Consider the following 27,126-nt stretch of genomic DNA (forward strand, 5'->3'; position numbering starts at 1 on the left):
AAAGATAAAAAGAGGTAAATTTTTAAAGATATCCTGGCCAACAAAACAAAGTACCAGGACTCAAATTTATATTTTATTTGGAAACAGGGTCTCTTAAGCCAGTGAGGCTGGCTTCGAACCTGCGTGATCCTCCTTTCCCTGCCTTCCAAGCTTGGGGATTACAAGCGTGCGCCGCCATGCCCGGCCCAGGACTTAAATTTATGTCTAGTACCATGCTTAAGATTGTCCTCACAATGTTACAGGGGAGAAAGCTGTACATGACTTATTTGTGGCTTTACTTTACAACTTCTCAGTCTCTTATGCACCTGGGGGGAGGAACTGTTTTCTTGAAAGACACTAGAAACTATTATCCATCACCCCCCCCCAACATAGCAACCCAGCTAGTAATTTTGTCTCAAGCACATTGACATTGCAGCTCCTTCTCCAGGCTATCCTCAAAGGAACTGTAGTCCAAAATAAACACTGACTTAAGTACTTGGAGCTACAGCAAAAGGAAAACCCTAGCCTACTCGTTATAAGTCTCTTAACAAATTTTTCTTAACCTAAGGAGTAAGAAGGTAGGTAGATAATTAAGACAAAATTATCTTCATCTTTTCATATAGTACATAAACCAGGAAGGTACCTAATGAATTTTAGATGTTTACTGTGATCCCTCTGGTTAATAATCATTTTTGCAAAACAGAACTCTGATTTGTAATGATCTAGCATAGTTACTTAAACCACAGAGGGATAAAGATGCAAAAAATAACTGCCTTTTCTAGTCTGCCCCCCAAAATGTGTTAATCAAGAGATAGGCTTCAAGATCTAGAATGTAATGATCACATGCACACAGCTTCCCTTTCTATGCCCTCCTCAAACCAGACAAGAACAGGAAGACCGCCAGCCGCACTCGCACCCGTCCACACTCCATACAACTACACAACTACACTCACAGTGACTGTGACTGACGGGAGGCATTGCGTGGGGAGCTCACAGTCTTCACAATAAAAGCCCAGCTGCACTCCAGCTGGCCGTGTGTGAGGGCAAGAAAGGGAAGCCGTGTGAGAACAATCCAGACACTTACTCCACAGTATCGGTCGCCATTAAATATCTGAGGTGGCAGAGGGTTGCCCTGAGCAGGCTTCTTTTCTGGGGGAACGTTTTTGTACATCCACTGCCTCTGTTCTTCTGACATTGTGATATCCACCTCCTCAAACTCTATTTTGTTGGCTTCCAGAAATCTAACCACATCCTGCTGCTTCTTCTTTATCTAAAGAGAGAAGACAAAAGAGGTGTAATGCTCATCTGAAACAACAAGTATATTTCCATCTCTCATCATCAGAGGTAACTGACGCACAAATAAGTGGTGTTTATAGAGGTGTCCCACACTGAGCACTCAGTGGAGAGCCGGCTCAGGACAAATCAGGTCCCAACACAGAGATTCCTTTACCTCGACTTCCCAGAATGCCGAGACTCAATTCAGACGGGAAAGAACAGACTGAGGTGAGAGATTCACTTAGTTCTCGGTGGTACATAACCACTCCCCACCCCACCTTCCATTCTGCGAGGAGTTGACATTTATAGTCATGAAAGCTCCTTCTGCCCACACCATTTGAAAGCCACATACACTGCATCTGGGATGTCAACATTTCATTGATTTATGAGATCAGCAACATTTTTATTCCCCTCAGCAGCTTCTTTCAGATATTCCACAGCTATAACCACTGTCATGAAAAACTCCTTTCATCAATTCACGAGAGGAAGATGTTCTCCACTTCTAAAGTGAGAGTAAACCCCGCATACCACCTTACAGTAAAATGTTCCTTAACCCCTTCCATTCCTCTGACCCTTTTCTTTTCCTTCTTCAGTCACTAGGGGTCAGGTGTGCTCTGGAGGAGTTGTTGTGATCACACCCGCAGGTTTTCAGGAGTTACCCTCTCAATTTAGTGGTATGTATTAACTAATCTGGATGAGACAACACCATTTAACGTCATAAACACAGCATGTAAGATATAAGGAAAAAAGTTTGCCTTAGAGAAAGAATTTTTTTGAGAGGTCAAGCATCTAGAAAGACCTCTTGTCATAAAAATAAAATCCTTAAAAAACAAACTCTCATGCACTGATTATTTCTACCCATCGAAACTCCCTGCAAAAAGTCTCAATGATGTGCATTTCTCAGGTTGAAAATCTGTTATATGCCTTAAGCAAAAGCTTTTGGTCACTAGGTCGAAGTTCATGAATGACCAGCAAAGACGGTGTGGTTAGTATGGACAAAAAGTGCTAACCAGACAGGACATCTCTAGATGAGAGAATAACTGCATGACTACAAACTTAAATCAGTAATTCATGCATTATCCCAGTTTCATGAATGCAGCCATTTCTCATCCCTGAAAAAGTTATTAATTTTCCCCTCATTGATATATAATTTCAGAAATGTGGTTATATTATTTTAAAACTTCACTTGCAAACAGCATTATCCATGCAATTTAATTTCCCCTGTAGAAGCCCATAAGGTAGATCTTATTGTTCCTCTTTTGCAAATGAGGTGAATTAAGGTCAAAGTTATTACTTATATTTGGGCATGGTGGTGCACACCTGTAATCCCATTACTTGGGAGGCTGAGATAGGAGGATCTCAAGTTCGTGGCCAGCTTCAACAACTTAGTTAGGCCTTATGCAACTTAGTTAGGCCTTGTTTTAAAATAGTAAAAAATAAAATAGGTCTGAGGGTGTAACTTGGAGGCAGAATTCTTCTGGGTTCAACACTCAGGAACACATACATAAATAAATACATATATACACACACATGCTGTGGTTACTTATAGAGATCAAGGTAGGTCCTACAACTAGTACATATTCTCGTGAAACAAACTAAGCAACCACTATCAAAATGTCAAGGGTCAGGTCTAGAGTTTCTGTCTATCTGAGAGGTCTACATGTTCAAATATTTACATGTTCATGACAGTGATAAAAACTTGTGATACCTAATAAAACTTGGTTTGCCAAATAATGTGTGTACATATAACATCTACCTTTACACTAAACTGTGGCTATTTAAAAACTAATTATCACTACTGGAATATAGCAAAGACAACACACACACACACACACACACACACACACACACACACACATCTATTGCTGCAATCCCCCATAGCAAACCAGTCTTTTCTTTCACAGATCACACTTGATAAAACTGTGTTTTGTCCCTTTCACCTCAATAATGTATCATAAGTACTATCACCAGATATTACACATTTTTCAAAAGCATGAATTTTAGTATCTGCCTGAAAATTTCACTATATATATATATATATATATATATATATATAATGAATTAGTACTTTATTGTTGGGGTATTTTGTGTACTTATCACTTTTACTACTAGAAAAAACATCCAATACTGACCATCTGTCTTAGTGTGTTTGGGTCACTATAATGAAATACCATAGATTGTGTGGCTTACAAACAACGGAACTTTCTCTTTAGTTCTGGAAGCTGAGAAGTCCAAGATCAAGGTGCTGTAGAATTTGTGTCTGGCGAAGGTCTATTTCCTGACTCACAGGTGGAATCTTTTTGCCACACGCCAGCTCATTGTGGCTTCTTTTAGGAAAGCAGAAAACCATCAGTGAGGGTCTGCCCCATGACCTAGCAACCTTCCAAAAGCCCAGTTCCTGATACCATTAGACAATGGGAATTAGTTCCAACATAGGAATTTTGGAGAGACAAAACATTTAGACCGTAGAAACAGCTTTATTCGTCGATCTTGACTGTATCTTTCAATACTACATTAGGTCAAAGCCCACGAATGAACACAAGTGTCAGACAGCAGAGACATTTTTCATGTTCCTGTTGGAACCATCGTAACTGCTTCCAATGAGGCCACACCAATTGACGCCCCCTCTGGGGGTGTCTGAGGAGAGTCTCAGCGCCCCTCCCTTCTTCTGGCCAGTGTCTTAAGATGGTATGTGGAAAATTAATCATAAAATACTAAAATCCAAAAATACCCATAGCGCTAATGCTATTCCAAAAGCAAAGGATAGTTCCCTACCAACAATGGTGATGACTGGCAGAGCACTAGAAAGAGTGAAATTAAGTGATAATACCTCTTGAAATGAGGGAAGCAGCGGAGGCAGGCTGGGTCTGCCTTTCAAAGGGATCACTTAAACCCTGTGCAGCCTATAAAGAAAAAAGGAGGCACTCTATATGTATTGTTAACACTTCTCTGAAAAGATCTGCAAGATGTTATCCGTAGGTTAAAAAAAAAAAAAAAGGAGAACTGTATAGAGATTAGGCTCGCTATTTAGGAAAAAAGGAGAAAACTGGAAATACATTTATAATTGCTTATATTTATATTAAGGAAAAAACTCTTGAAGGTCATATAAGAATTTTTTTTTTTAAAGGCCAGGGAAGTAGGAACTGGTGAGGGAAGGGAACAAAGTAGGAGAAGAGTTTTTGTTTGTTTGTTTATTATTTATTTTTGGTACTGAGGATTGAACCCAGGGGCATTCTACCTATGAGCTATACCCCAGGCCTTCCTATGTTTTATTTTGAAAACGGATCTTGCTAAGTTGTTGAGGCTCTAAGTCAGTTGCTCAGGGTAGCCTTGAACATACAATCCTTGTGTCTCAGCCTCCCGAGAACTGGGATTATAGGCATAGGCCACCGTGCCAGCAGTAAAACTTTTTGAATATTAAAAATGTGTCAGCATTTAGCTGGGCGTAGTGGCGCACGCTTGTAATCCCAGCATTTGGGAGGCTAAGACTGGAGGATGGCGGTTCAAGCACAGCCTCAGCTACATAGTGAGGCCCTTTGCAACTCAGTGAGACCCTGTTTCAAAATAAAGAATAAAAAATAGGGCAAGGGGTATAGCTCGGAGGTTGAATGCCCCTGGGTTCTATCCCCAGACTCGCCAAAAAAAAGTGTTAGCATTTGAAAGATTAAATAGAAGCAATGTACACATACACACACAGACACACACACACACACACACACACACACACACACACACACACACACACCAGGAGACAAAGAGGCAGACAGCGACAGCATCCTAGTTTCAGGTAGAGAACAGCCAGATGGCAGTGGCTCATGACACAGAGATGCTGTGCTTCACATGAACCAAGTTTCCCCAAGGTGACATGAAGTGTGACTTTAGGACACACTTCATGATTAACTGACCTCCATGATCCCTGACACTTAAAAGAAAGCATAAGAGGAAAAAAAAAAAGAAACTAAGGCCATAGAAAATTAGCTACTACTACAGCAAATCACTGATTCACAAGGTAAGAGAAAGGCTGTTAGGACATCAGCATCAGAAGGAATGAATGTCACCCCCTCTCCCCAGGGTGCTTCTAAGGTCTGCAAGAGGTGGCTGTGGTGGAGCTGCAGAGCCCGGGCTGGCAGGGCTGCACCCGACCATCTGGCCTGCTGGGTGGGGCCTGGGAAGAAAGGCTTCCCACCTGGCACCAGGAAGCCACCAAGGGCACCTCATGTGCTGGGCCGGATCCCGGGGTCCAAGGAATAAACCGAACTCAATGATTTCCTCCATGCAAAGTTTCACTCTGCCTGGACTTCAACTTTTTTTTTTTTTAACATGAAATGTACCTGAAAGCCAGTATTTTCCAGATCTGTGAAGAACTTGCCAAAGCAGTAAACTGTGGGACAAGAGTCGCTGCCTCATCTGTTTTAATTTGTCCATGATGGAAGGTACCTGGAACTTATGAGTTGGTGTGTATGTAGACCCGTTTAGAAGCACAGCAGACATTGGCTCTCTACCCAGAAACCAATTTCCCTTTCTTAATAAAGGAAGTCTGCTCTGTTTGGGAGAGTAATGTTCTCATCTACAAAACCTTGTTTACCCAAATGTCTCAGTAGCTAGAGGTGATCCTGTAAACAGTTCTGGCCAACAACAGGGGGAGGGGTGGGGAAGGGAAAAGGAAGAACTAATGAAAAGGAGAATTGAAATTATGCTCTGCCCACATATGAAGGCACCGCTACCAACCTCACTATTATGTGTGGGGAGGGGTGGGCCTGAGGGAAGCACACAGAGATGTGTGTGTGTGTGTGTGTGTGTGTGTGTGTGTGTGTACGACTCTGAACCTCGCTATGATGTATAATTACAATGCACTAATGAAACTATACTAAAAAATAAAAAAGACATAAGGCAGACATCTCTGGGAAGTCTCCGCCTCATGAATTAAAAGACAAAGCCCCCCCTTTGCCCTCACCCTTCTCCTTCCTTCCTTTTAAAATTGCTGCAGACACGGAGCCTGGAGGTGCAGAAACCATTCCACAAATGTGAAAACAAACACCATATGCTACTGATGGTCAAGCAGAAAGCAGGGGCCTGGGGCCTCGCTGACATTTTGCGGCTGCCACCCATCTTTTCTTGTACAGCCTATTCTAAACTTTCCTGTATTAGGCAAGTCGTTCTTTGTCCAGTTTCCTACAGCTTGTACCCGAGTGCAATACCGCCTCATAAGATTCTCAGTTGCTACTTAAAATGTCTTCAGAAATACTGCATTAGGATGAAGGGTTTATTTATTTATTGGTGGTACTGGGGTTCCTGGAAGCCCTTCTACCTCCGGGCTACACTCCCAGACCTATTTTGTTTTCGGAAACAGGGTCTCTTACGCCAGCGCGGCTGGCTTCAAACCTGCACGATCCTCCTGTCTCCGCCTCCCAAGCGCGGGGATTACAAGGCTGGGCCACCACGCCCGGCTAGGATGAGGTTTTAAAGTGAAAGCTACTGCCTCATAGGAAAGCTTGCAAATAAAAGCTGGAATACATAAGTTAAATGTAAATGAGTGATTCAAGAATTTGTCATTGGATAAACAGATGGATTTTTATTTTTTCTGGATAAATCAACAACCAAGGTGTAGAACCTAAAACGAAATGACATCTACAAATGGCTGAAAGCTGATTTCACATTAATTTTCCAACACATGCCATTATATACCATGCAAAGCAACTAAAAGAAAGAGATACTGTTGAATCTCCTGGGTTAGTGGGGAGGGGGGTAGGAGAAACACATCCTGGGGCCAAATCCAGCCTCTACTGACTATATTTGTATGGCCTGCAGCTGCAAATAAACTTATATTTTTAGTGAGTTGAGAAAAAATAAAAATAATATTAACAGTATTTAATGGCATAAAAATTATAAAATAAAAATTTCAGTGCCATAAATAAAGCTATATGGGAACACAGCAACACCCATTTATTTACATATGTATGGTGGCTTTAGGCCAGAATGGCAGAATTGAGTATCTGTAACAGAGAGTGCATGGTCCCCAAAGGCTTAAGTAATTACTAGCTGCCCTGTACAGAAAAAGATTATCCACTTGCTACAGGGCTAGATCTCAGAACTTCGCTCTTAATTTCCAGTTCAAAGTCACCCACTCCTTCTTTCCTTTTTGAACCCAGGGGGGTTCTATCTCTGAGCTACATGCCCAGCCCCATCAAGTTTACTTTGAAACATGGTCTTGCTAAGTTGCTAAGGAATTCACTAAGTTGCTGAGGCTGGCCTCAAACCTGCAATCCTCCTTTCTGAGCCTCCCAAGGACAGGGAAAATGCTTTTTCACCATAGCACTTAGCATATAATGTGTCATGTTTTTACTTTGGGTACTAAGGATTGAACTCAGGAGCATTGTACCTATGAGCCACACCTCAACCCTTTTTATTTTGAAACATGGTCTTGCAAGGTTGTTGAGGCTGGTCTGGAACCTGAAACCCTCCTGTCTTAGCCTCCCATGTACTGGGATGACAGGTGTGCACTCCCACGCCCAGCTCCATGTTTCACATATTTGTTCATCTACCTCCCCCTCCTGGAAAAGAAACTCCCCAAGGGTGGAGGATCTTGTCCTTTCTGCCCACTGCTTTATCACCAGTGGTGCCTGGCGCACAGCAGACACTCTGTGCACATTTGTTAATGAGTACACCAAACCTTCCCAGCTAGAAGGGCAGCGGTCAACTCAGGTCAGAGCTCATTCTCTCAGCCTGGGGTCTGAGCTCTCTGACCGCCATGTGTGTGTTGGATTGCCGAAATTTATTAAGAGTTTATTTATGTGTCTTCTTCACTTTTTTTCTTCCCTCTTTCTCTGTGATGCCAGTCTGAGAGTATAGGGGCTGGCATACTCAGGTGGTTCTCAATAAATATTAACTGAATGGATGATTAAAGGTGTCTCGGGGATTTCTAGAGTTGGTTCAAGAGAAGCTACTCAAACAGACTTGGGAATTTAATTTAGGAGCTAATGTAACTGATATTTAGCCCAATAGGACTGTGGACCAAACACCAGTTATTTCTTAATCCCCAAACTGCATGAATTTAAGAAGTAGCATGTCTAGGATATTATATCTAACTATAAATAGCCAAAATAATTTGGAAAGATCTCTAGACCCAGAATAAGAAGACACTGCACTTCTAACAAAGACTTGAGGAAAAAAGTTGTGATTGCACGTTTAAATTCTATTGTCAGTTAACTTATAAAAAATTGCAAGAACATTTCATGTTTTGTTTTGTTCACATAGTTTTGTTAAATTGCTGACACATTTGCAAATTAATGGCAAATCAGAATCAAGCAAAATGTTGGTATTTCTCTAGACTCTTAGGACTCTATTATCTTTAACTATTTTCCCAAATGTCCCCAGAAGCTCAGAAGCAAGCTCTGCAGATGTGCTTTGAAGCAGCCTTCTTGACCACTACATAGATAAACCTTTATCTTTTCAGCTCTAGGATCTACTGAGGACCCTAAGGCCTGTATCCAAGTCCTAAGGACCCACGCCCACAGGCCTCTGGGCAGTAAGTTGGCTGAGCTGGGCTGCAGTTTGCTGGCAAAGCATGGACGCTCAGTGACCCATGGAAATCTTTGTGAAGAATGCTTGAAACTTTCACTGGCAGTCTCCTGGCCCCTGGTGTCCCCAGGGAGCACATCAGAAGACAGGCTAAATAAATTTCGTTGTACTTGACGCAGGCTGACCCCTCTACTCTGCAGCAATGACCTCTAAGTAAACATGCATGCCTCTGCTCTCTCTCATAGGATTAGCTGGTTCCCAGGAGGCTGCCAGTTAAATTAAATAATTAAGCAGCCCCTGCCGATTCCTTCCACAGGCTTCCAGACATGTCTCATCCTGTTTGAATTCTGAGTGTGCACAGCAGCACCTGGGACCTGTGGACACACCAGTAAATGAGGACACGGAATCAATTTGAGATTGAATATGAGCAATCATGGAAAAGGAGGCATAATTATAGACAAATAAGGCACAAATTAGAAGACAGGGAGAAAAACTGGGGTGTGGGGGAACCACATGTACTTTGGAGTTAGTTTTAGGCAGAATCCTGTCAGTTGGATAATCTAAAAGGAAATTTCTTAGCTTTGATCTCAGCCTCAGTTTCCAAATCTGTGAATTGAACCCAGTGCCTTTAAAAAAAATAGGCCTAATGGAGAATAAAATAACAAAAGAGTTCAGCAGTAATAGATTTTTGCTGAATTGTTAATCCAAACAGCTTTTCTTTCTTTGCTTGAGATGTGGCCTTTGGCAAAAATAAGAAGTGACTTCTAGTCATTTTCAAAGGCTTTAGGCATTTGATGTAATAGGTTTTTATTTCACCTACACTTACACTTCAAACATTCAGCTTCCTTTTTTTCTAACTGAAGGTACATGTAATGCTGACCAGGGCCTTTCATGTAACCTGATGGGAAAAAGGCAAGCAGAAGAAACAGAAGACAGATATTCTTATAATGTGAACACATTTGCAAAGGAGGGGCTGGCCTGGAATAGGGGAGGTACAGGGCCTGAAGGTAACTCTTGTAAGTAAAAAGGGGAGACCAGGTTGGAGGCTCTTTCTTTTGTTAAAGACCTCAACAACTCTACAGCAACTGAATAGGTCCCTCAAAGATATTTGGTTTCATGGCAAATGCTTTCTTTTGGGGGGGCGGTTACTGGGGATGCGGCATTCTACCTCTGAGCTACACTCCCAGCCGTATTTTTATCCTTTATTCTTTGAAACAAGGTCTCACTGAGTTGCGAAGGGCTTAAGTAGCCGAGGCTGTCTGCGAACCGCTATCCTCTCAGCTTCCCGAATGCTGGGATTACCAGCATGTGCCACTATGCCTGGCCTCTGACTCACTTGCCATTATCTGCCATAAAGAGGATGCAAATGGCAGAAAGTACTAGGCAAGTTACCCCATCTACTTGATTTGTCCTACAGGATACAGATGATATCAAATATCACCTTTTAGCTCATGGTAAGTTATTTTACAAAGTGAATTTTAAGAAGTGTTTGGGGCCAGACGGAGTGGTGCACACTTGTAATTTCAGCGTTCAGGAGGCAGGGACCAGAGGATTGCGGTTCACGGACAGCCTCAGCTACTTAGTGAGGCCCTTCACAACTCAGTGAGACCCTGTTTCAAAAGGCTAAAAAATAGGGCTTGGAGTATAGCTCGGAGGTAGAATGTCTCTGGGTTCCATTCCCAGTACCACAAGAAATGATATTGTCATTTTAGCTGTCATCTATAAAAGTTGTCACCATGAATACCTAGACATAGATTTTTCTAATCTCCTAAGTCTTTCAAATGGAAAATGTCAGTGAATTTTTAGCATAAAAATGTAACATCTTAAAGTTATTTCCTAGAATAACAACATCAAGAAGGATAATATAATTTTAAATACCAAAATTGTAATAACCTTTAAATGACTAACAAATGGGACCAGGCAATGATTACTACTGTTGCTGAATCTTAATGATATGAATCCTTCATTTTGCATGTAGGTATTTTTGTGAATTATCTTTTTCATCAATGACAATTGTTAAAAGCAAACTTTGAAATTATAATACCCATCATTAGCTCACATTGTTCTCACTAAAAAAAAGTTTGGTGAGAGAAAAAAAGAAATGGATTATCATTAAGAAATAAAATTAAAGATTATTGTTTCAACTGTAACCCATCACTTAATTACTATTTTGAGCACATTTTATAATGAACCTATTTCATTGGCATAGCAGTATGTGCTCAAATAATTTTTCTTATTACTGGCATATGGGATGGAAAAATCTTTGTGGAACAGTACCCTAGAGAACTGTGGGAACCAGGAGAGACGTAAGTGTGCAAACACATGAGATGATACGTGGTTTTCAGCTTGGGCCCCAGCGGGTGGTGCTATTAGGAGGTGGTGAAACTTTAAAAGGGCGGCCTGTCTGGAAGAGGTGGTCACTGAGGGTTTGCCTCTGAGGGGCAGATCTCGTCCCGCCAGCTGCCTCTCCTCCTCCTCCTCCTCTCTCCCCCCACCCCAGCCGACATATGGTGAGTAGCTTTGCTCAACCACACGCTCCCTTCCCTTGCTCTGCCTCACCATAAGCTGAGAATCAACAGAGCCAAGTGGCCATAGGCTTAAACCTCTGAAACCATGAGGTCAAAGAAACCTTTCCTTTTTTAAGTTGTTTTTCTCATGTATTTTATCACAGTGACAGAAAGCTGACTAACAGTGTGTTCCATACATGAAGGTATCACCACCAATCACAGTAACATACGCAATGAGGGCGGGAGCAGTGTGGGGCGCAGAGGGAAACACACCAAGTGCTGTGTGCATGTATGATGCGACAAAGTAGACTATGATGTATAATTACAACATACCAATAAAAGTATTAGACAAAGCCAGGCATGGTGGTGCACGCTTGTAATCCCAGTAATTGGGAGGCGGAGACCTGAGGATCATGGCTGGCCAACAGCCTCAGCTACTTAGTGAGGCCCTTTGCAACTCAGTGAGACCGTTTCAAAAGAAAAAAGGAAAAAAAAAGACTAAAAAATAGGGCTGGAGGTATAGCTTGAAGGTACAATGCCCCAGAGTTCCATCCCCAGTACCACCAAAATAAATAAATAAAATAAAAGTCAGGTTTTTTGTTTTTTACTTTTGTGTGTGTAGAACTGAGAGTGGAACCCAGGGGCTTTTCTACCTCTGGGCTATACTCCCAGACCTATTTTATACTTTATTTGGAAACAGGGTCTCACTAAGTTGCCAAGAGCCTCACTAAGTAGCTAAGGCTGGCTTTGAACCTGTGAGATCCTCCTGTCTCAGCCTCCCAAGTACTAGGATTACAAACTTGCACCACCACGCCCGGCTGTTAAAGGGCCAGTTTTAAATTCCTATTTTATAAGACCAGCAAAAATACAGGAAAATACGTCCCACTATATCTTCTAAAAATGTACCTTAAGGTCTGATATTCTTTGCTTGTAAACATTCTAGCACATCTACAATAATTACCAAAATAAAAAGAAAGTTCTAGAAAATTAACCAGTTTCAGAATAAATGTAGAAGTCTACTATAACTACTATATTTTCTATGGGTTAATATAAATGTGACATGGTAATAAATTTAGAGGCAGAAAAGATGTCAGTGCCCACATACAGTTGCATCTGGTCAAATGGAGACATGATCACACTTCAAAAATCTTTCAGAGTCTGTTTTCCATTTATGCTAACACTTTTGTCCTTGACATCACATACTCCCACGATTTCAGCTGTCACCTTGGTGGTAGTTTACCTAAAATCTGCTCCTTGAAATTGGTCTCCTTCACAAGGGCCACTTCCACAGTTTCAATGTCTTTCTGGAAATTTATGCTTTACATGTCCCATCATCACCTCAAATTTCACTGGTAAAACAGAAGGCCAAAGACAACCAAAATCCTTGGTGTCAACCTCTCAATCTGCCTCTTTCCCCCAAACTTCTGTTTCTGTTATCAATAACACTACCACTTTCTTGACCATTTAGCATGGAGCAGTACTGCCTACCAGTCGAAACCTTACCACTGTTAGAGAAACAATCAACATAAATGGAAGCTTTGCACACTTGTCTGCACACACATACCCGTCGGGTTTGGCAGCACTGACACGGGCAGTGTAGAGCAGGGTGGGCATCATCCTTTGACTCATGGTGCCAGGGGACCTACCCTCGGGGAGCTACACTTGCATACGAGTTTCCCTTCAAACAGGAGCATGCATGAGCTCGGTGCTCCCTAGCAGAATATATGCTGTGAGGTTTGACTTTCTACCCAGGCGTATGCTAAGCAGCCACACTCCTTTGCCAGCCTGTGCAGCAGGCCAAAGCTAACTGGAAGAGATGGGGCAGAAAAGGGGCTTCTTGTGTGTGGCTCTAACCACCTTACCCAAGACCTGTCATTAGAAGGGAATTCAAATACCCTGTCTATACTAGCCAAACCCCAGAACAAACAGGCACTGTTCATCTGTGTATAATCACAAGAGTGACCTTTTTGAGCTTTCTCATCTCTGTCGTGCACAGGAACTGAGAAAAGAAACAGTCAAGTTAAAATGATAAAGTAGAAGAGGGAGAACAAGAGAGTTCAGCCATGTGAAAGGGAGTTAACAGATGTCCTCATGGCGGTCCCCAGTTAGGTGAAGGTCACTGCGCCAAGGGCCAGTAGGATAAGAACCACCTACCTCTCCAGCTTGCGGCCCTCTCCATTGGCCGCAGTATCTCTTGACCCCTAGGTGAATCTGGGTCACTTGGAGGGCTTAATGAAACAGATTATAGAAGGGGGAGCACCCCCCCCCAAGAGTTTCTGATTCGGTAAGATTAGGATAGGACTCAAAAATTTGCATTTCATAGTTTTAAATGAAGAAATATTATTTGGCCATAAAAATGAAATACTGATAAATGCTGCAGAATGAATGAACTTTGGACGTGGTATGCCCAGTGAAAGAAGCCAGTCATAATGGACCACGAATCGTTTGACTCCATTGATAGAAGATTTTAGAATAGGTATCTATAGACAGACTGACTGGGGGCTGCTTGGGGCTAGAGTCTGGAGAGTAAGAGGCCTGGGGTGATGGCTAAGGGTTGACTGTGAGATATTATTGTGGGGTGATAAAAATGTTCCAAAAGAGGGCTGGACATCACAGGATTAAGATTGATGGCTCTGCAAATATCCTGAAAGCCAGAAAGCCACTGAATTGTCTACTTTAAATGGGTGAAGTGTACAGGATGTTAACTGCATCTCAATAAAACTGCTTTTAAAAGCCCAGAATGCACCTTTCTCACAAGTTCCCAAGTGATTCACACAGATCAAAAGCCCCCTGTTCTAAAAACACTACCCAGGTCTCCCTTCACTGATTTGCTCTCCTGAACGTCCTGCATCAGAACTTTACATAAAGTGGTCAAAAGCCCATGAAATGTCTTTCTGTCCACTCTCCCTCAGTCTTTTCACAGTGAGCCTCAGCCTCACTGCCCCCTTTCAAGTACGTATTCCCTGCCAAAAAGACCCGGGTCAGGTAAGGTCTGTTCTTTGCACACATCTTCACTGTGTTCTTAAGGCCCTCTTTGTAATGTTCACTACACTTTCAATTAAGTAACAGGCTCATTAGATGGTATGTCTCCTGCTAGGATATAAACCAGGTGAGACAGGAGTGTCCAGATGAATCCCTAGGGAAAGCCATAAGAGAATCTTACGGAGAAGCAATGCAGGTAAAAGGGGAACTTGAACATCACCGCCGCTAAGCAGGCTGATGACACCTCTGTCCCCACCTGGTCCTTTCCCCTGCTTGTTCAGGTGTGCATCAAAGTTTGTCAAGAGGAAAACAAAGAAGTACATATCAAGGCCTATCTGCTGGCCCTTTTGAAGCTCATAGGGAGAATACAAGAATGATAGAGCCTAGAAGAGAAACTCACTGTACATCTGATACAGCTCACCTCGGGCTCAGTGGACCCTACAGAACAGCGAACGGCTGGAATGATGACTCTGGGCCACACCAGGGGTTCACCATCGACGCTCACCCATAGAGTACAGAGCCATACGGAAAGAAAACAGAACAGGAACTAAAACAGAATAGGAACAACAACAAAAACGGCAAACAAAAACATTCCGAACCCGTGCCACAGTGGACATGCTGTCAAACAAAATCCCACACAAATTCCATCTGTTTACTGGAAAGACTGGAAATTCACTTCATTTTTAGTGAAAAAAAGAAAAAAGAAAAAATACATGACTATGTGATCATACCGCAACAAATATAATATCTTTACTTTTATTTTCAAAAGAAAAGGTTGCCTTCACTAAGTACAAGCACATTTCACAAATAAAATGGAAAAAAATAGAATTTTAAGCCAAAGTACTTCTTAACAACTGTGTTTGAAAATAAGCAGCAACTGATTTGAAGCTTTATTTATTTATTTATTTATTTATTTACTTTTTTGCGGTACTGAGGATGGAATCCAGGGCCATTCTACCTCCAAGACCCCAGCTTTATTTATTTATTTATTTTGGGCGCGGTACTGGGGATGGAACCCAGGAGCATTCTACCTCCGAACTACACCCCAGTCCTACTTTTTATTCTTTATTTTGAAACAGGGTCTTACTGAGTTGCAAAGGACCTCACTAAGTAGCTGAGGCTGTCTGCGAACCACAATCTTCATGACTCAGCTTCTTATAAGCGTGCACCACCACACCTGGCCTGAAGCATTTTTTTTTTAATTTTGAAGATTAGTGACAAAAAATAGCTCTTCCTTCACACACTGTGATAAGTTAAAAAAAAAAAAAAAAGTCCACAAGTTCTCCCCCTCCGCTCACCTGCACCATGATAATGAGACACCATAGCCCTGCCCACCAAGAGATGGAGGCTCTGCCCCTGTACCTGCTTACTCAGGCTTGTGAATACACGGGCAGCGGGGCATCCACAAACCTGATGATGTAAGCAGGATCCTGCCAAGCACTTAGGACTTGTGCTCTCGCTGCTGCGGGAACTGTGCAACACCCCGAGGAGCTACCTGCCTCAGTCATCCCGGTATCTTGGCCAACAGGATGCTCTCTAGATCTTCTTTGGTTTCAGGCCCACTCTTTCTTAAGCTCCTCTCAATAGTGCTCTACGCCATCTTTTTTCTGATAGGTTCTACACCCATGAGTATCCTAAAACTTCATTCACATATCACTTGTCTAGCTTCTTAGACTACAACAAGAAGACAAACTCTGGGCGCTTGAGGCTCATCACAATTTGGTTCCAACTGACTTTCCACGTGATCTCCCCCACCTCTCCTTTCCCTAGGTTTACTTCTTCACCACAGCGACTGACCCCTGGATTCTTTGGTCTCCTCCATTCCTCTTGCCTCAAGTGCCCTCCTTTCTTCTCAGTGTTTAAGTTCTGCTCTCACTACAAGCCCAACTTAGAGCCCATATCTCATGTAACACCATCCAAGGCCATAATTTCTTCACGTCCTTCCCCTACACTGCTCAAGAATATGCTAGCTGTATTCGTTTTGCTATTGTCTAAGCAGCTGGCTCTTGTCTAGGAAAGTCATTTTGAATTTTGGGAGAGCAGGGAATATATGTTATCCCTCTTTAATTTTAAGGTCACTTGCACACTGCCTCAGCAAATGATGAAGTTGCAGAAACAGTGGCTATGGAATTGCTGATGCCCAGATCATGATTCTGGAAAGGAAGAAACAAAGAATAAAGGGAGGACAGGAGACAATCTCAGCAAACTCAACCTCCACAAAGAGGTCTAAAGAAGCTATGGGCCCATGGCTACACTAAGCAATCTGCTTTCACAACTCACATCACCGCTTATTCTGAGCCAGATGAGTAGAGCTGCACAGACCCCGCCACCGAAACAATGCCCAGGACACACACCATTTTCTACTCAAAGAAAATGCAAATGTACCAAAATGTACTGTCCTTTGTTTCAAGGATAGCTAAAAGCATCAACAAATAATCACAAAAGTTACCTTGTGCCAAGATAACTTTTATTAAAGTGTTTACCATCCTAAGAGGCAAAGACACATATAATTCCACAGGTAAGGTCTAAAATGCATAAATTACAGCTTTCAATCAGCAACTGTCAGTTCAGAATTATGGTTCAGAGGTAGGTAATTAGAAGATGTGTCTAATGGACATAGCCAAGCCACTGAAACACAGACAGACTGTCTAACATGAACTCATCCTTCTAACAATCACTCACAACCCCAAAGCAGCCAGAGGATGCTTCTTCCTTACCCCGGGCCATTCTCTGCTTGAAGGTTTTCCACACATTTATTCATCCTGCAAATACTTATTAAATATCGGGCCCAACACGTATCAGGCCTTTGAAAAATCTCAGGAAGCACAGAGCCTGTACACTCCTCTGGGTCACACCAAGCCCATCATATTTCCCCACCTTGTCCCAGACGATCAGTCTGGTCACAGCCTCTCTCAAAGCCTCAGTGACAAAAGACAGGTTGGTGTTGTTCTTGCTTTACTATCCCAATAGAGCACAGAATGATACTTTTATAAAATAAGAATTAAAGCCCAGAAAAATGAAATAACAAACACAAAACAGAAATCTATAGTTTTCATTATTATAGCTAATAAACAAAATTACCCTGTAAGGAAGCTATAAAAGTTTCTAAGCTATTACCCACAGTTGCCATAGTTAGAAAATTTTGTCCATGTACCACTTTGACTTGCCCTGCCCCAGACATTCTTCTAGTGATTGAGTGATTCTTTTCAACTAATAGAACCTCCACACTGCCAACCCTTCCTATCCAAGATGTACTTACTCCCCATGGCTCAGTCCCAAATCCACACCCCAGTAACTCTCAACTGGGGGTGATTCGGCCCTCTCAGGATACATCTGGCATCATCTACAGACATTTTTTATTGTCACAACAGTTACATAGCAGGCAGAAACAAGGGATGCTACCAAACACTAAAATGCACAGGCTAGCCCCCCACAAGAATTATCTAGCTCAAAAGAACAAGCCAAGCTGAGATTCTGACTTGTGCCCTGGCAGAACACTTCCTTCACCAAACTCCTATGCAATCACAGTCTCCACAAACTCAGCATATAATGCGATACTGCCCAGCCCTCTTCAATAACTGCTCCAGCTGGAGTAGAGGCACATGCCTACAATGCTGGCTACGTGGGAGGCTGAGGCAGGAAGATCCCAAGATCCAGTCCAACCTAGCTACTTGGCAAAACCCTGTCTCAAAATTAAAAAATAAAAGGGTTCGGGATGTTCCTAAATGGTAAAGCAACACTGGGTTTGATCCTCAGTACCAAAAAGTAAAAACAAGCAACAGTCACGCTATTAATTCCTCTGAAGGAGGATGGAAACGTCAGCACCCCATCTGGTCTGGAGTGGGTCTCTCATCAGTGTGGCTGTAGAGGAGCTAGCTGCCATGGTGCTCCAGCAGCTCACCGGCTCCTCCCCACCTGTTTGATGCAATGTAATGGCTCTAACTAGTTCCTCCATCAACAGATGGATTAACAAACTAGTTTTAATCTTCATTTTAAAAAACACCACTGTAAGCCGGGCGTGGTGGCGCATGCTTGTAATCCCCGCGCTTGGGAGGCAGAGACAGGAGGATCGCGCAGATTCGAAGCCAGCAGCGCGCACTGGCTTAGGAGACCCTGTTTCCAAATAAAAATGTAAAAATAGGTCTGGGAGTGTAGCCTGGAGGTAGAAGGACTTCCAGGAACCCCAGTACCACCAAAAAAATAAAATAAAATAAAATAAAAATAAAATAAAAAATAAAAAAACACCACTTAGTGATATGAAGCCATAATAAAACATTAGCAGAAACATGGGATGGACGATGTGGGTGGTTGGATTTTACTGTTTTTACATTTTCTGTCAAGATTACATGTTTACTTCTTAAAAGAAAAAGTCAGTGAAGCATAAAATATGAATTTGCAATGCCACTATTTGGCAAGATTCTCTCTGAAAATTATATATGACTCCCATACATGTGCTTCCTGTTAATTAGAGGATACTTTGTAGAAAAGCTGTTCCAGCAAAACTTGCTATAATAGTCAAAATCCCTGCAGTAGGGAGGAAATCCTGCTGAGCACAGTATTTTCCATGGATGTGAATAACAGGACCTCAGCCAAAGGCCGTGCCTTTACCACTGTCCGGAGGTGCCATTCTGCAACAGTGTTTTGGAATATGTTGTTCACATCTCTGTATCAGTCAATCCTCTGCTGCGTGAGAAGTGACGCAAGATGTGACTTAACTACTTCCGTTTACATTTAAAATATAATTTAGAGAAAAGCAGATCATTTTCTTTTCTTTTGTTTTCTTTTTTTTTTGCGATACTGGAGATGGAACCCAGAGGCATTTTACCTCTGAGCCACACCCCCAGCCCTATTTATTATTATTATTATTATTATTATTATTATTATTATTTTAAAAAACAGGTCTCACTGAGTTGCAAAGGGCCTAAGTAGCTGAAGCTATCCACAAACCATGATCCTCCTGTCTCGGCCTCCAAATGCTGGGAGATCATTTTCAAAATTACATTTTATGTTATGTATAACCATATAATATAATTAGTTGACATTTCTATAGCAGGCATGAACTGATACACCTAAGACCTGCATTCTACAGACCCGCCTTCCATCTCCCGTCTCCCGTCTCCCATCTCAGGGTGGCCACATCATCAGCTTTAGCCTCCCTTCTTGGGCAACGTTGTGATGCTGGGGTGTCTTGTCCCCTAAAGTTGCAGCTGAACACCGCCCTGTATGAAAGCACCGGGAGCATTCATGTCTTCCTCAAATCCCCACAGGCACTTGCCCTTCTCACAGATGACCTCATTCCAGCAATCCAGATAATATAACCTGACTTGAGAGTGCTTCCAAATTCTAGTCCCAACCTCAAACTTCTCTGTATTATCAGCCAAATAATTCTCCGTTCCACCCCTCAAAACAAAAAGTGGAGAAATTAAAATTAACAACTAAAATTAAGAGAGTGATAATCAATGAAAAGGAGCCCACAGAAAGAAAAAAGCTATTTATTTATTTTATGGTACTGGGGATTAAAACCAGGGGTATTCTACCTGTGAGCTACACCTCCAGCCATATTTTATTTTATTTATTTTGAAACAGGGTCTCATTAAATTGCAGAGGGCTAAGGTACTGAGACTGGCCATGAACCTATTATGCTCCTGTCTCGGCCTTATAAGTACTGGGATTACAGGCAGGTGCCACTGTGCCTAATTAAGTCTTTTTTTTTTTTTTTTTACAGAGCTGGAGGTTGAACCCAGGATCATTCTATCTCTGAGCTATACCCCAACCCTATATTTTTATTCTTAATTTTGAAACAGGGTCTCCCTAACTTACAGAGGGCCTCACTAAGTAGCGGAGGCTGGCTATGAACCTGTGATCTTTCTGTCTCAGCCTCCCAAGTACTGGGATTACAAGTGTGCCCCACCAAGCCTGGTTTGATAAATTTTTTTAAATAAAGATGTTGTTTTTTAAACAACATATTATTAAGTGATGGTTACCCACCAGGTGTTTACAAGACCTTGTGATGTGCTGGACATTTCCCTAGGAAATAAAGGAACACAGCTGACAAACAAGGCCTCCGTGCTGATGCTGAGCAGTCACTGGGCTTGCCAACAAGAGAGAGTTCAGTCTGAAACTGGCATCAACAGAGGTAGGCCCACAGGGCAAGCCAGCCCAAAGGGAGGGAGAAGGTGCATGAGGAGAGCCGCAAAGCCACAGTGGACAGCACAGCATGAGAAATATATAGAGGAGGAACTCAAAATTAACAGCTCCGCAGATAAGGAGAAAAGAAAGTCTACAGGTACTATCACAGAATGTGGACAGGAGGGATAATGGAAGGCAGAGGAGTTGCAGTGTTGGGGGCAGGGTTAGGAGCAAACGAGCTACTTTCTCCTGGAACTAGAAATGGAGGTTTCCTATAAAACTGAAGCTTATAAACACAAATTTATTGTTGCATTTTACTTTAAACTATTTTCAGTTTAGAAGCCTTTCTAAAATGTGCCACATTTGTTCCTGCTTTGTTGAGTACAGCCCATCAAATCCAAATTTACCAAGCCTGGTTTAATTTACTGTGGACTAAGAATCGCCCATGCCTGCCCTCTGATGCGGTGCCTAAGGTCATTAGGTGTCACAGCGGCTGCTGCACTCCACCCACAGCCCCAGTCGGTGCTTCTGGAACTCCTCAGTTCCGCCTTCAGGAGGCCACCATCCCTCCTCCCTGTGACTGCCTCCGAGGGCCTTCAAGACTTCACCTGTCTCATGAGAAGTGTGGGCGAGGATGCTCAAGGGCAGGCCCTGCCTGCAGGATGGACTCTGAATGGCCAATGGCCCAATGGCTTTTCTCCTGCTTCATTCCACTTGAAGGTTCTGAAGTCTGCTATCTAAATAAAAGTAAAAACATGACAAAGGTATCTTTATAATTTTTCATGCCACTTATTTAAGAACCAGAGTCATATACTCTTCATAGCCTTTATGTTGCCAAAGATGACTTCTATTTGTGAACTCCATTCCTGTTCCTTTGGGCATGGGCACACACTTTTGATTTGCTTCTTATCTGTGATATAGAAGGTACAGAAACAATACTTCTCTTGCAACCATTCAATAAAACACTACGTGCCAAGCTCTCTAATAGAAAACTTAGAAGAACATAAAGATAAACGGAATGGTGCCTGACTTCCAAGAATTTAAACTCAAAAGAACCCAGAGTGGAAGGTACCAAGGGTGCTAGAAAAGCAGCCCTGCAGGCTGTGCCCTGGGAGGGTGTGGAAAATAGCCCTTCCAGTTCAGAGGGCAAATAAGAAGAGATGGGGAACACTTCATGGCATTTTAAGACAGGAAAGAATAAAGCTAGTCATGATGTGGGGTGATCATAGACAAGGCAAAGAAAATAGTATGAGAAAAGGCACGGGAAAGGGGAGGGTGTGCTGGGAGACTGCTGTGCTTATACAGCAGCCACAAGAAAAGTGAGAGGAGATCCTGTGGATGTGGCCAGGAGCAGGCTGCAGAGGGCCCAAACACCAAGGCAATCAGGCCCTGACGCTATAAGCTCTGAGGGGCCAAGGTTTTCCTAGGAGTGTCTGAATCTTACACAGAGACTTAGTCTTGTCAACAGAATCATGTTTTGTTTTTTAATGGAATAAGAATCCAAAAGGTGAATTATTAATCATCTCATCTCTGTTATTTCTTAGAACCAAGCTCACAATTAAAACATTAGTGTGAAACTGACCTGAGAACACCATATGTCTTGTTCTCAAACTACAAAAATACATCCAAATGACAAAAGTAGTCTCCAGTCTAAAACAAAGGGTGGCATGGCTATACAAACCAAATTCATTTCTTTGACAAAAAGAACACAGACAGTAACATCTGCTCCAGTTCACAAGTTCATATAAATGTTTGGGGGGGAAAAAAGTCTTAGTTTCCACTGGAGCTTTTTATTTAAGTGAAATATTTTAGAATCTTAAAAGTGACATCTTGCCAGGCATGGTGGAGCATGCTTGTAATCCCCACGCTTGGGAGGCGGAGACAGGAGGATCGCGCAGGTTTGAAGCCAGCTTCGCTGGCTTAAGAGACCATGTTTCCAAATAAAAAATATAAAAATAGGTCTGGGAGTATAGCCCGGAGGTAAAAGGGTTCCATCCCCAGTACAACCATCTTTCCATCCCCAGTACAAAAAAAAGGGTTCCATCCCCAGTACAAAAAAAAGTGACCATCTTTCTCAACTCAAGAGATGTTATTTTTCTGTCTAGCTCTGGATATGACTTCCTCTTCTCTCATCCAAACTAATATACTGCCTTTATGACTTGCCTAGAGGACAGGTAATTTTAGGATTACATTCCACAGGACCTTGTCTTGTCCTCTACTACCTTTGCATTTTTTTCTCCCAGTCAGATTTTGAATTTTTTCATGGGAAAGATTATGCCAAGTACTCATGTGGTATCCTGACACAAATACTCATTTGATATCCTGAACATGAATGAATGCTGAATAGAAGTTCTACTATAGAATTATAGAAGTTCTACAGATCACTCTTTAGAATATAGGAACTGGTAACTCAATTTCTAAAATCGTACATCTCTAAACATTTAATTCTGTGTTATTCATATTGATTTGTGTATGGAATGGAAAGAAAATAAAATTTAGAGGTACAAGTGATCTTTAAAAAATAATAATCAAGCTGGGCATGGTGGTGCATGCTTGTAATCCCAGTCCTTGGGAGGCTGAGACTGGAGGATCACGCAGGTTCGAAGCCAGCCTCAGCAACTTAGTGAGACCCTGTTTCACTCACACACACACACACACACACACACACACACACACACACAAACACTCAAAACTAGTCTTAAAAAACACTTACATTATTAGTCATTGCATAAATACAAATCAAAATCATAATGAAATCCCACTATGTGCCCACTATCACAGCTATACTCAAAAAGATAGTCAAGAACACGTGTTGACAAGGATGCAGAAAAACTGGAATCCTCAAACATTGATAATGTATTCGTAGGAATAGCCACCATGGAAAATGTTTTGGCAGTTCCTCAAAAGCAAAACACGTAGACTTAGTATATGAGCCACCAATTCTACTACTAGATAAGAAAAAGCGAAAATATATTTTTACAGTTTGGATTTAAATATCTCCCAAAATCTCATGTGTTGGCAATACAGCCAGGTTCAGAGGTGGGGCAGGAGAGGGTGGATCCCTGGGGACATAAATCCCTGCTCATTCTTTTTCTCCCTTTCCTCTCCTCCCTTCTCTTCTCCTCTCCCCCCCCCCACTGTTTCTGCTCCCCACCTCCCCGAGCTGAGGGTGCCTCCTCCTCCTCTGCCACCGAGCCACAGAGCCATTCCTGACAGGAGCTGGCTGATCATGAACTGCCCTCCTTTCTTTTCCTCTAAGTTGTACTTGTCAGGTATTGTGGTCTCAATGGCAAAGCAGCTGACTAAAACACATGTTCATACAAAAATTTTTGTACAAATGTCCATAGCAGCATTATTCCTAATAGGCAAAAATAGGGGGGGGGGAGAACACAAATATTCAACTGATACATAAAATGTGCTATATTTATATAATAGAATACTATCCATAAAAAGAATGAAATGCTGAAACATTCTACAACATGAATAAGCCTTGAAACCATTATGTAAGTGGAAGAAGCCAGACACAAAGAATCTCATACGACACGATCTCATACTACTCTATGTGACATACCCAGAAAAGGCAATTTGGAGGCAGAAAGCAGATTAGTGGTTGCCAGGTGAAGTGACTGCTGATGGACATGAGCTATCTTTTGGGGGTGATGAAATGTTTTTGAGTTAGTTATAAACACTGAATTAGTTATAAAGCACACTAAAACACGGTGAATTAGTTAAACAACACACTAAAAATGACTGAAATATGCAATTTTAATAGGTGCATTTTATGGCATATGAATTATATCTCTATTAAAAAAATAATACCAGGATGAAAAACCTAAAGCTCCGAGTTGTCTCTTGTCTGAAGTAGACTCCACGTTGGCTCTGTGGGATCAGCAGACTAGACATCGAGTCTCCAACACAGTACTCTCACCTGCGGGACACTTCTCTAGAAGGATGAGGACAGCGGCTCAGGAGTTTGAAAGCAGGGCAGGCTTGAGCTAGGCATTTAATTAACAGCTCGCATACGTCTAGTCAGAAGGGGAAGATAAATGATCTCTTCAGCCCTTCCAGTTTTAAAGCAATCTGAGTCCTCTCATATTGTGAGCATTTTCTCTCTGTTCCCATGGATTAAGCAAGGGTCTCCGCCAAGGCAATTTCACCCCCAAGGGCAGCTGAGCATGTCTGGGGACATGGGTAACCCGGTGGGTAGGTAGGGAGCAGGAGTGCTGCTCTCTGGCTATAAAGCACAGGACAGCCCCCCACGACCACGAGTTTTCTAGCCCTAAATGTAGATAGTGCCTCTGAGGAGATAACTCCTGGCTTAGAGTATAATCAAAACTTCACTTTTAAGGTTTTCAAGGCAGTTCTGCCCTAGAGTTGCACACGCCTGCAGTCCCAGCATTCCAGGGGCTGAGGCAGGAGGATCGCGTATTTGAGGACAGCCTCAGAAAGTAGTTATACTCTCAGCAACCTAATGAGACCCTGTTTCCAAATAGATAAAAATTGAGCTGGAGGTGTAGCTTAGAGGTTCAATCCCCAGCACCACAATAGCCTTGGGGCAGCAAGTCTAAAATTACAGTGGCTGGGAGGCTGGCACTAAACTAGTACCGAGCACAGAGCAAACAACAAGCAGTCATCCTACCGCCATTACAGTAAGCGCCTCACCGAGAGCAGATTATTCAGAGTCAGGCAGTTAACATAAAGAAATAAAGCCAACAAACACCTAATAACCATTCAGAGCTATTATTTCCTTCCTTTCACAAAAACTCTCTCCCTGACTCCAAGTTTTCATGCAACATATATAACCCTCTCAGTATAATCCTGTGTTTTCTAACTTTTAATAGACACCACACCAAAAACACTTTCTGTTTTAAGAAAAAGCACAACCACGCTGGGCAGTGGCACACGCCTGCAATCCTACTCCTTCAGAGGCTGAGGCAGGAAGATCACAGATTTGAGGACAACCTCAACAAGTAGTGAAACTCTCAGCAATCTAGTGAGACCCTGTTTCAAAATAAAAGACAGCCGGGCGTGGTGGCACAGGCTTGTAATCCCAGCACTTGGGAGGTGAGATAGGAGGATTGTACAGGTTCGAAACCAGCCTCAGCTACTTAGTGAGACTCTGTTTTCAAATAAAGTATAAAATAGGTCTGGGAGTATAGCCCGGAGGTAGAAAAGCCCCTGGGTTCCACCCTCAGTACCACAAAAAATAAAATAAAATAAAAATGGGCTGGGGTGTAGTTCAGAGGTAGAACACCCTGGGTGCAATCCCCAGTACCACAAAAAAATTTTAAAAGAAAAAGCCTTAGTGCAGTAACAAGTGGCTCAGAGTTGGAAAAGCTGGGAATGTCAAGGGGCTGGGTAGAACCCAAGGGTACAGCCCCAATCAAGGAAGCAGCCCTACTCAGCTTGGCTGGAGCCAAGCCAGTATCTGTGATGGAGCAAGCATCAGGACCGAGATCTGCACACGCCTCTGTGGGGAAGCCAGACCATGTTTGTGTGCCAGACAGATACCTCCCAGTATATTTGTCCCCAAATTTCCAAATATTGTGTGAATGCAGAGAGGTTTTCAGACTTGACAACCAGACTGTGACTTCTAGTTTATACTAGCCTTAATAAATAATGTCATTCTGGGGTTTTCCTAAGGCTATGTTTTATGTAACTACACAAGACCAACTGTCTGATTATCAGAACATTTTTTCCTTAATTAAATCTTAATAGCTCATTTAAAGTTGAAAAATCACAAAAGACCAGAGAGTGATTACCATATTAAGTTTAAAAAGCAATAATAATAATAACGATAATAATAATAACAATGGCTGTCATTTCATCAGGCTTCAACACCTCTACAAAAAGCAATCAGGAGATCAGAAGTGTGACTTGCTGAGCCTCGGCGCTCACTAGGGCATCAGAGTCATAACATAAACCCAGGTAGTTCTGCTCCTTAAGTCAACATTCTTTCCACACTATGCCTCACTTGTATCACACAAACTTCTTATTTCCCAAGTTCTGAGGGTAAATTACATGGAAAGAAGCTAGCTGATCTTAGAAGGTTGTCTGATGATAAACAAAGCACAGAATTTTGCAACTATTAAACTAAACAGATGAAGTGTATGAACAGCATCTTTGCTGACCACTCTGGTGGGCCTCCTACCTTCCCATGGGTGTTGATGGCACCTTCCCCCTTATGCTCGGAGGCAGTCTAGTCTCTGCCAGGCCCTCCAATACCAAAAGCCTAACCTCTAGCCTCCAACTTTCTACTCTCTCTCTCTTACACTGAACTCCCACAGTAGGCTGCAATATGTTGATATAAACTCCTTCTAGCCAAAAACATACACGTTTCAGAAGGGTGTGGTGATGCATGCCTGTAATCCCAGTACTTGGGAGGCTGAGGCAGGAAGATCATAGGTTCAAGGTCATCATACAATGACTGTGTGAGATACTGTTTCAAAATTTAAAAAAAGTAAATAAAATGCCCCTGGTTCAATCTCCAGTACCACCACCCCCCCCACACACACACACCTAATAAAAAAGAACACTTATTTCGCAGAGAAGACAACAGGGAATGACCAGCCATGGAGATCAGTGCTTCTCACGGTCCCACTAGGGTCCCAGGTGTAAAGGATGAGGGCACAGATCTCCACCAAAGCTCTTTGTTCTAGTCGATTACGCTGTCTCAAAGGTACAAACACGTTAAATATATCTTCTCTCAACCTCACCTCTGGATTTCAGCCATCCC

The 27,126-nt window shown here is 42.4% G+C and overlaps 1 protein-coding gene across 1 annotated transcript in view; it reads right to left on the reverse strand.

Moving 5' to 3' along the window:
- SH3BGRL2 (SH3 domain binding glutamate rich protein like 2) overlaps nucleotides 1-27,126 on the reverse strand; it is a gene marked incomplete at both ends in the record, with an annotated part of 55,995 nt that overhangs the window by 16,691 nt on the left and 12,178 nt on the right. The window contains one exon of the mRNA XM_080700014.1: nucleotides 1,064-1,249. Within this exon, the coding sequence (XP_080556140.1) occupies nucleotides 1,064-1,249 (186 nt within the window). The remainder of the gene's footprint in view (nucleotides 1-1,063; nucleotides 1,250-27,126) is intronic.

Source organism: Muscardinus avellanarius, assembly GCF_963383645.1.
Source record: "Muscardinus avellanarius genome assembly, chromosome: 8".
Taxonomy (NCBI): Eukaryota; Metazoa; Chordata; class Mammalia; order Rodentia; family Gliridae; genus Muscardinus; species Muscardinus avellanarius.